Raw genomic sequence first — 10,965 nt, 5'->3', positions numbered from 1 at the left:
GACTCCGTTCTATTGGTGCAAAGATCAACAAGGCCCTCCTTCACTTCAGGTATTCTTTTTTCTGTTTTTCCAATAACATATGTACTACTTAATAAAACAAGTATAGAAATCACCTCTTAACATTGGAGCGTGGCAACAACAGGGAATTGTTAATCTATACGTACCAATCAGTTATCCTATGACCTTCCTTGCATGAGTGCGATATTTTATTGGTCACAAAAAGTTTTTAATCAGAAAAAACAATGTCTCTGTTTTAATTTAGAACATTTCAATGGTGACAATTCTTTTTGTTGATAATGCGTTGGAATCAGATTCAATATGTATATTTTGTAATCTTCCCGAGCCTTGTTGTACAATGATTTTCCTATTCAGCGTCAGCCTGCATTTTGACAAGTGAAATTTCTAGCCTAATTAGTAAACAATAGTAGTTTAAGGTGTGTAATTTTATTTTTATATCTGTCTTTTAAATAGGGATTAATGCGTAATTTTTTAATAACAAAAAATAAAAATATTCTAAAAATTATATAAAATAATATTAATGCGTAACTTTATTTTATTTTATAAAAAAATATAATTTATGATCTAAAATTAATATATAAAAAAAACTAAATGTGTGATAAAGATGCAAACTTAAGACTTGTTGATCAGATCACATTCTCTATGAGCTATAAAATATTACGGTAGTGGCTTAGAAATAAACGTGTTTGTAGAGCCATAAATATCATGGCCATCCAACTTAATCAGCTGGACGTTCGGTTTGCGGGTTTTTCCGGTCCGACGAACCGGTCCGGTTCGAGTTTAATAACTACGACCCCTTTTCTCCGCGTCAGGAAACGGTAGGGCTTTACGTCTCACCACGTCCTCCCTTCCGTCTCCGTCCGCCGTCACCGCTCCCACAACCCAACCATCCGACCCTCGTTGAGGTCTCCTCCTCCTTTTCTTGTTGCCGGCACCGCCAACTCCGACGGACGTCATCGTCTTATTTCCTTCCCTCTTCTTTTGTGCTGTGGTCTTCTTGGGAGTGGGAGAGAGCAAGGAGACGGAGGATGGCGCTGAGGCGGGCGCTGGGATGGTCGGATGGGGAACTGATGCGGTCGGACGCGAAGCCGTGCACCCGTCTGTTGCGCCACACCGCCGGCATCTTCAGCGTCGGTGGGGCCCTTGCTTTCTGGGTCCTCTGTCGCCTCCACTGTGATCCCATCTCTTTGTATCCTCTTGTTCATCAACCTGGTGCATTTCCTAACCTAACTTGTCCGTTAAGTCAGAGGTTGGGGTAGTGCCGGTGGTTGTGAAAGAGAGAAGAGGGAATGGGGGGAGGAGAGAGGGGTACGTGTGCCATTCGTTGGCTGTTGGGAAAGGGGGAAGAGGTTTCACAGGGCATGTTGATTGCTGGGAAAGGGAGAAAGGTGGCCGCTGATCATTGACAGGGAGGAGAGTCGGCTGCGAGGGGCTGGGAAGCTAGGGTTTGTGCACGGCAAGTAGGGGGTGCGTTTGGAGGAAGTCAAGTTATCTTGGTTGAAACGAATCAATAAATTTGGGTTCAACTCAAGCTCAATCAGATTCATTGGGACTGGGCACGCCTAAGCAGCACCCAATTGAATTTGCTTGCCCGAACAATTTAGAGGTGTTCGTGCCTTGCCTCGCCTTTCCCGGGACCCTCGTGTGAATTTGCTTGCCCAACAATTGAGAGGTGCTCAGGCCTTGCATCGCTTCGCCTCGCCTGAGCATGAATTCGCATGTTTGAACAATTTAGAGTCGCTCAAGCTTTATCTCGCCTGGGCATGAATTTGCATGTTAAAACAATTTAGATGTGTTTGGGCCTCGTCTCGCCTCACCTCACCTCGCCTCACCTCACCCAGGTGTGAATTTGCTTGCTCGAACAATTTAGAGGCGCTTGGGCCTTGCCTCACTTCGCCTTACTCGAGTGTGAATTCGCTTGGCTGAACAATTTAGAGGCATTCGAGCCTTGCCTCACCTTGCCCAGGTGTTAATTTGCCTTTCCTTAAAATTTAGGATGCATTTTGGAACACATTTGTATTTCGAAGGTGCATTTGGAGAAAGGTGCTTGAATGAATGTGTCGTTGTAGAATGCTTTGAGTGTTGGTAAATAATAGATTAAAATTATATTTTAATTGTACATTGGTGTAAGTGTTGTTTGGTAAAATTGTATTTCAAAAGTTCATTGAATAATATTTTTAATGTTCATTCAAAAGTGAATACATATTTTTTATTTAAATAAATATTTAGAATCTTACAAAAGAAAATTGTATGGTCCAGAAATATAATAAATAGAAGAATACAATCATATAAATGAAAGTAAAATAATCTTTGGAAATAAGTAAATAAAATTTCATTTTGGTTTCGAGAGAAGGGGAGAGGAAATGAGGGTTAGGGTTTCCATTTTATGATGACAATCTTATGATTTTATAAAATGTTATAATACATTATATGAAATTCAAAGAATTTCATTAGCATCCCACAAATGTGGAAATGTTAATGCTAACCTAAGATAGCATCAACATTTAAGCATTTGTAATGCAGTATCCAGGCCAAATGCAATTTGAAAAAAAAATATCAAACATCAATTCATATTTAAAATTTAAAATGTGAATTGGACCATCGATCCACATATCAAATGTGTTCTCAAACATACCTTTAGATACGCTTGGACCTTGCTTCTCTCATCTCACTCGGGTACCTATGCAAGCCCTCGAGGCTTCCCTGACTTATTTGCTCATATCATGTTAAAAATGCACCAAAACATGTTTATGACATACTGTTATTAGATCCTTGTGTCTAAACTCTTACATTTACTAAAGCATGTTTCTTTTATTCCAATAGAAAGGACAAGAGCTGAAGAAGGTTCTATATTTCATTTTTGTTCTTCTTGAGATAGTACATATTATTATAAGCCATTTTTTTCCTGCCAGAATTGGTTCTCACTTTCATCATCAAAATGTTTTGTCTAAATCGTTTTGAACATGAGAAATAATTACAGTTGTGCTGATGCAGGTCCGAGGATGGCAGTCCCACGGAGTCTACGCTGGGCTTCATGCGGAGCAATATCAGTAAGCTTCACTTCAGCTTTACTTATTCGCCTTTTTAGTGCAGAATGTGAGCCTCAAAATATGGCTGATTTGGACAAAGCCCAAATGAGTATCTGCCATCTCTTTGATATCTGTACTGTTTATGTGCTTGAGGAAACTTGTCGATGGTTTTTTTTAGGCCATTGTGGATGAGGTCAACAATTACTCTTTAAACATGTCTTCTTGTCACAAGTCCATGCTTTCTGATTGAATTCAGTCAAATCTGATTACAAGCTTTTATTGTAAATATTTAAATCAATGCTTTATTATTTGCTGAACTCCTCTAGAGTTTTTCATGTTTTCGTGTGAGCTTTGTTTGCAGATTTGATGCTCAAACTGCTATCAGGAAAATATTTTTGTGATGCAACCTGAGGCTCACATTAAGGGACTGACTTGAAATATGACTAAGAACTAAGAAGACTATGGGCTTGTCACACACTACCGTGCTTTGATAAGTAGTTTGACTAATTTAACATTTTGATTCTTAGATTTTAAAAAATTATATTTAAATCTTTATAGTTATGAAAGTGAAACATTTAACTTCATTTATTCTAACGTCGTTGGTTTTGTTGACGGATGATATAACACGTGTAGGAATGATACCAAAACGATAGACAAAAAAATAAATTTAATATTCTAATTATGTTTTTTTTAGTTATGTCATACTTAAAACTTCTTTGTCGATTGTTATGGTGATAGCGGATAATGGCGTCGTCGACGGCCACAGGTGATTGTTGTAATGGTGGTCGACGAGAATGACACGATAATCAACTTTGTCGATGTCATTTATAATATTGACGATCGAGGTGGGGTGGTGGCTGCGATAGTGATCATAGTTTAATGATGGTGGTGGTGGATCTCAGGGATATCCTTAGAGATGGGCAGGGTGACGTTTTGGAGGTGGAGTTTTTGGGATTTCTACGGCTTCTTGCAGGGGGAGGAGAAGGAAGCGATGGGAGAGTGGCGATGGAACGTGAGCAAAGGGAGAGTTAGAAGATAATGAGGACAATGGTCACTCTGTATTGTCTTGCATATACATTGACATCGCTCTGCATCTGCATCGGTTCGGGAGGTGAGGTAAAGGAAGAGGAGGAAGGGGACGAGGCGATGGCGATGCTATTGCAGATGCAGAGCAGTGTCGACGCAGATGCAGGATGATGCAACGCGACCATCGTCCTCTTCCTCCTCTTCCTTTGTCTTACCTTCTGTCGTCGCTCTCTCTCCTCTTCTCCCCCCACAAGATGTTGTTCGAGCTCCACCTCTAGGATTCTATCCCGCCCATCTCCAAGGACATTCTCGAGATCCACCACCATCAACCCGTCGTCACTACCATCGTCACTATAATAGATATAGCATCTCATTATTGAATTTTGCATAAACCCTACGCTCCCATTTTTAAATATCCACTGGAAGCCTTATAAAAATTGTGATACGTAATATCTAGGATAATGCCTTAATCTAGAAGAATCACGATTGCATTTTTTCTGAACCAATCTTGCATTTGGAGAAATAGGGTAGCTTCTTATCTTTGACAGATCTTGCAGAAGTATAGTTCAAAACTTTTTTTATTTCTATAGATGTTAATTTGGAAAAAAGAGAAGATAGCATAAATGTATGTTATTTGATTTTTCCCTCCCCTCCTAAGCAATAATGTGTTTTGTGCTTGATGAAACACACAGACCTTTTAAACATAATTTGATGCTTCATAGCCCCTGCACCTGTTTTATTTTGAAGTATATCAATTTAAAACTATGGTGGTTAATCATGATGGGAGATGTTGCTTGCCCTTATTTGACATCAATTTCTTTTTAAATTTCCAAAAGTTAGTCACGGAATGATCACCTTTGATTGTTGGCTAATTTGAATAGCCTTAGCTATTGAAGGCAACTAGCTAAATTAGAATATAAAGGCAACATGTAGCCAATGCAGACAGGTATTCTGTTTTGTTTTATGAAGTATGACATGAAAGTCCAATTTTTAAGAAATGAAGAGTCCAGGAAAGGTTAAAGATGAAGGAACTCCAAATTTGTATGACGCTTTATAAATTCAAAGCACAGAAACTATTTTCAATTTCTGCAATTTACAATATATTTGGATAAAAGATAATATATTATCTCTCTTTATTGTTGTCTGTAACTCTGTTACGGCTGCCTTAATTTTTTTGAATTCATTTATCTATATCACAAAAGACAGATATTGCATTGATGGCTTGGAATGCCATTTATCCATTGTTTTAAACTGATTTATTTCTTCTGTCTTTTTTGATTTTGCAGCACTCACAAGATAGGCATCAAGTTGGAAATGTTTCATCTCCTGATATGCCACTATCAATGCCAAGTTCCATAACTAATTTGTGAGTCGCTTATTTGCCTAATTCCTCTTATCTAGGTTGAAACCTTTCCTGCGCTAGGTCTATCTTCAACGGATGCATCCAGAGAAACTGGTATGTGAATCTGTTTGACCACTATCTGAAGAGTTTTATCTTGAGCTTTTAGATACTTCTTTGCTCTTTCTCTACAGTTGTCATATGATTATGATTTACTCTGGTTTGTCTTTCCAGGGAAAGATACCACTTTTGCTGTGTCCAAGCTCTGTGTCAGACTTTGTCTTCATGCCAGTGGTGTTATTGCGGCAAAGTTCAATTATCATCCGGTATTGTATTGGCATATCACCTGAAGTCTTTGATGTATATTCAAAAGACAATTCATTAGAACTATTTGTTATTGTTATGGGTTCATTCTAGTTACTTGTAGATGCATTTCATAAGATCCCAAAGGCTAGCTGGCATGGAAGGGAAAGGTATTGACACATTCATGATACTTTCATGGAGTTTGATTGGGTTCATTAAGTTTGGTGGGATAACTAATTGTCTTTACATTTTATGTTCCTTCAAATGGTAAACATTAGACTATGGATGTTCCCTCTATCATCCTTGGATGTGGCTGAGGAAGTTCTTAACGCGGTGGCTGGTGTGGATGTTAAGGTTTGCTCCTCATGTTGTAGCTCTTTGCTTATGATATTATTCTGTAATACATTTAATCAATGAAATAATATCAAACAGGATAAATTGTTTCAATTATTGTCCATCTTGTGGTCTTTCACCTTTTGAATCAGTGACATATCACACGGATAGGAATTCATAATTAACATTAGTTTTTATTCAAATAAGCAATAATTAACTCATTTAAGCACCATGTCTTCCAGGTTCAAAAGCTTGATCCATTAGTCCGACGTGCCCTTGCTGCTGCATCTGCTGTTCCAGATCTACGAGGTACATGTAAACAAGAGTTCCATTAAGAATATGGATTACATGTGTACAAGAGGTGTGGATTATGCCTGTACTATTCTTGCATTTGAAGCAAAATTTAAGCTTTGAATGAGAAATGCAATGATGTAATCATCTTTTTAGTTTACTTTTCTATACCACAGATTTGTCAAGCATATTTGTCTCTTAACGAAAATGACATTTCTCAATCATGCATAGAAGATAAACTGAAAATGAAACTTCAATCTTCAAGTTACAAATTAGAATTGGTCCTTCGTTCTGTTGGATCCTTTTTTTAATTTCATTAATATTTTGGTGTGTGTTTCTTGACCCATTTCTTGTCATCAGAGAGCCTTTTTATAGTGTGTATCCTGGCATCATTTTATTTCTGTGGACATGATGCATAATCTTCAAAATTCATTATTATTATTTATTAGTATAATAATTAATTTTTTTTAAAATAGCTTTTAAAGTCCTTCACATATAGGTACTGAAATTGTTCAATATAGCCTTCGCTCTTCTTTTCTTGTTATGTTGCTCTCACATAACATTTTCTTTCTCAATACTAACTTGTCTTTTAAGAAGATCTATATGACAGGATGCCAAGCTATGTTGAATCAAAACTTCTACCTTTCCAACGAGAAGGAATTAGGTACGAAGTGGCAAGTCTTTTTGTTGGGTTTTCAAAATAATGTATTTTTAATTAAATTATGTATCTGACGTAAGCGTGGTGCGTGCAGTATGTAGTTTGCGATTACCTTCCATCTGCGTATATACAACCATAGTAAAATGTAGATAGGTCTCTATTTCAATGCATATATACATCTATAGTAATAATGGATGGATCTGTTTGCTGGTCGCACATTTCTCCTGATGGACATCTAATAGGGTGACATTATTGAGTGAAAGTTCTATGTTTGAAAATAACAATGTGAAGATGGTAATTGTAGTGATATTATTCCTTCCAGACCCCAACACCTCTATCTAAATTTGATTATGTAACCTGAAACTTCAAATTTATCAACAACCATGTCTGGTCAACAGAATGGCATGTGCAGGCTTGTCAATGCCAAAACTTAATAAGCAGTTGTCTGTTGGTGCATAAAATAAAAAATTATCGGCACTAATTGTTGGGTACACAAACTGGCATATCTGTTGCTCTGGGGAAATCCTCTCATATGGTGGCTACTTCTTGCCTCATCTTTTTTTCTAGCTACTCTATGACATTTCTTAACTGTGGCAGAGGGAAATGATGAAGGGAACTTAGACTGCTGTAGGAGACACTAGGAGCTCATGCCACATTGTAAATCCAAGAGAGAACTGTGTAGTTACCTTCTGTAAAGAGGAGCACTGAAGTTAATCGATCTGGTTCTCAACCAGAATGTCTGCAATACAAGATCTGAGATAAAATACATTTTAGTTTCAATTCCATATAAACTGGTATAGTCCTATTGGTTTCACTTAACTCTGGTGTGGAGCAAAAATGGAAAAGAGTCGATCACAATGATTTTTTTTTTTTGCTTCACAAACATTGTGATAAGTTCTTTTTGTTTGGGTTTCTGCAGTTATATTTCTAGTTCAAACATTCTAACATTGAGATAAGTTCTTTTGCTTCACAAAATCTGTGTTTCGGATTTGTGAACTAAATTAACTAGAACAAATTGGTATATTATATCAAATTAACTAGTAGCTTTAGGTGGCCGACTAATCTACATTTCTGATTTGTGAACTAAAAACCTTTTTCTTCATTTTGTGTTACTTGAAGCTTCTTTTCTCATGTGCATGATCCTAAAACATTCATGTTGTTACTTATCAGTGATTGCAAAAGGCGCTCGGGCGCTCGCCTAGGCGCTCGGGCGAGGCGAGGCGAGGCCCGAGCGCCTCGCTAATGTCCCAGGCGGCGCGCTTCAAACAGGCGCCGCCTGGGTGCTCGCCCGAGCCCAGGCGCTGGGCGCTTCGGGCGAGCGCCTGGGTAAACCAAGGCGACCGAACCAGAATTTTAGGTCTGGTTCGGTCCTGGTTCGGTTGTTAGTTGGTTCAATTGAACCAACTAAACCGATATAACCCCAACCCTAACCCTAACCCTAACCCAACACTAACCTGCTGTCGCTGCCGCTCTCGATCCCGATCGCGATCTCGTCGCTCGCTGCCGCTGCTCCCGCTGCCGCTGTCGCTGCTCGCGCCTCCCGCGAGCCTTCCCATTGCTCGCGCCTCCCGCGAGCCCTCTCGCTGCTCGCGTCTCCTGCGAGCCCTCTCGCGAGCCTTCCCGCTGCTCGCGCCTCCCTCGAGCCCTCCCGCTGCTCACGCCTCCCGCGAGCCCTACCGCTGCTCGCGCCTCCTGCGAGCCCTCCCGCGAGCCTTCCCGCTGCTCGCGCCTCCCTCGAGGCCTCCCGCTGCTCGCGCCTTCCACTCCCTTTCCCTTTCCCGCTGCCGTTGCCGCTGCCGTCGCTCGCCACTGCTGCTGCTGCTGCCGCTGCCGCCACTGCTGCCGCCGCTCTATCACGGACAAACTTCTAAACAGGGTGTTTGATGTAATGCTTATGTATGTCCGTGTCCTTTGGTTTGTTCATGTCTTGTACAGCATGTAGGGGGACGACCGAAGGCTTAATAGTCCCATTTTAGTTGGGTTGGTGGCCTCTTTAGGCTTGTAAATAAAGGTAGTGTCATGTGGACACGTGCGAGAGATTTTCGGTCTGTAATGGACCATTTTACCCTTTGTTGTGCCACTGTTCAGAGCTTGTAAAGTCTGTTTGTAATTTGCATTGTCTATAAAGTGTTTTTCGGAGATGTTTGCTTGTGGATCTCGATTGAGGCGTTCTCTCTAACCCGTTCTCTCTTTTGGTGGTCCTAAGGGACAATGGGAGGCTTCGGGGAGGCTGACCTTTGCGGACGGACACGCAAGGGTGCCGCACGACTTAGGCAAAACCAGCTAAGTCCGTGACAGATGGTATCAGAGCGGGACAAGCACTCATAGAAACACTTAGCATGCAAATGTGGGGGACCTAGCGGGGCTGCGTTGAGGGCAGTCAACACACGCGCGACCGTTTGGGGGAAAACGGGCATGGAGATGTAGGGAAAAGGAGTCGCTCGGAGGAGCGGGCATCTGAGATTGGCATTCAGAGGAATGACCAACCCTTCGCGCAAGAGGCACAACGAGATCAGACAAGCTTGGAAGAATGTGGAGCGCACAAAGGTTGGGATGGCTGAGTTTGAGCTACGGCTCAACGTTGACAACTATACTTGATGGTGCTCTAGGCAAGCGAGGCGCTTGGCAAGAATGAGACCATGCAAGGTGGAATGAGTTGCTCAACGACCAAAAGAGTTATGCAAAGCTCACAGAGGTGAGGGGAATTGCTAACTCGAAGAATTTGGTACTCATGCATGGGCTTGTATGCGGACGATGGTATGTTCGTGGCCATCCCAAGGCGACCGAAACTCGGCGCCATGGAGCATTGAAACTTTCTCTTCGGCATGTGAAGGATACGTCCGTAGGAGGCTGAAGTGTGCAACGAGTTCAGCATGTTGCTAGGCCTTGAGTGGTGCAGCGGGGGCTGTATTGACGTGGAATCGTAATCTAGCAAGTGCGTTTGCAGGAGGCAGAACAATACACAGTTTGTTCAGCAGATCGGAGTAGTCCAAGGGGATGGTGGTCTCCGAAACGAAGAGAGATGTTGCTCCAATGGGACAGTTATCCAGGAGGGATAAGTCTCGGCTCTCTAGAGGGAGAATCATGTGCGACGGACTGCACATGTTGAGGAGGAGTACCTCAATAAACAACAACTCCATGAAGCTCGATGGACTGAGCAAGCGGCGGGGAGTCGTCGCATGATCTCGCTTGAGAGAATGCATTGGTGGATGCATTGCGAGATCAAGTGGGGGAGCGACCCAAAGCAACTCAAATGGAGGCACACTTGGAGTCGATATGGAGATCGGACTTAAGGGAGGGCTGACCCGTGGAATGGTGGGCGCAAGGGCTACCATCGACTCAATGCAAACACGAGGAGTGGAGCAACTTGGGTGTAACTTGGCGAAGTACTCAAGCCGCTTGAAGGGAGCCAGCATAGGAGTTGGAACATGGAGCAGAGGCACAGTGCTTTCCTTAGACAGAGGTCAAGGACATGAACTCTTGCAGAGGCAAGAGTAAGATCATGTTGTTCCATGGGTCCTTCATTCTGACGGAGCGGACTCATCTTGCATGGTGCCAAAGACGAAGGGAGCTTCGGGGCACATGCACCTTATCTCGGAGGAGCATTTGATGAAGGAACTAAGGCGACTCAATTTGCGGAGGCGAAGTTGAGTTCAGAAGGCCTTAGCACGGGGCAAGAGGACGCAGAGGTGGGTACTCTTGAAGAATATGCCACAGTGTTGTCATTCAAGTTGCCATGAAGGAAGCGGTGCGCAGCGGAGATTGTGCTGGTAGGGGCAGAGGCCCAGGATCCAGACAATGGTGCACAAATTGCAGTGAAGTCAGGGGACTTCGGGAGCTACTAGGCGACGGACTGTCCTAGTGCGGTGCTTCATCTCGGTGTGACCCAAGAGTGGGTGGATGAAGGTCGATTGCCAAAGGAGCGAACAAAATCGAAGGTGGAAAAGATCCTGCGATGTATTGGCAGA

General features: G+C 42.0%; 1 protein-coding gene across 3 annotated transcripts in view; it reads left to right on the top strand.

The window, feature by feature from the left end:
* Window positions 1-823: 823 nt before the first annotated feature.
* LOC135606073 (uncharacterized) overlaps window positions 824-10,965 on the top strand; it is a 33,744-nt gene continuing 23,602 nt past the window's right edge. For all 3 annotated transcript variants that reach the window (XR_010484670.1, XM_065096852.1, XM_065096850.1), the window contains exons 1-9: window positions 824-1,230; window positions 3,013-3,068; window positions 5,360-5,389; window positions 5,475-5,529; window positions 5,647-5,738; window positions 5,830-5,885; window positions 5,994-6,069; window positions 6,291-6,357; window positions 6,934-7,003. Coding sequence is in view for 2 of the 3 variants with exons in the window: in XM_065096852.1 (XP_064952924.1) it covers window positions 1,047-1,230; window positions 3,013-3,068; window positions 5,360-5,389; window positions 5,475-5,529; window positions 5,647-5,738; window positions 5,830-5,885; window positions 5,994-6,069; window positions 6,291-6,357; window positions 6,934-7,003 (686 nt within the window). In the remaining variant the exon portion in view is untranslated. The remainder of the gene's footprint in view (window positions 1,231-3,012; window positions 3,069-5,359; window positions 5,390-5,474; window positions 5,530-5,646; window positions 5,739-5,829; window positions 5,886-5,993; window positions 6,070-6,290; window positions 6,358-6,933; window positions 7,004-10,965) is intronic.

This window comes from Musa acuminata, chromosome BXJ2-2 (genome assembly GCF_036884655.1).
Source record: "Musa acuminata AAA Group cultivar baxijiao chromosome BXJ2-2, Cavendish_Baxijiao_AAA, whole genome shotgun sequence".
Classification (NCBI taxonomy): domain Eukaryota; kingdom Viridiplantae; phylum Streptophyta; class Magnoliopsida; order Zingiberales; family Musaceae; genus Musa; species Musa acuminata.
Note: the sequence above shows the minus strand (reverse complement) of the source record. Positions and strands in the feature narration are given on the sequence as shown.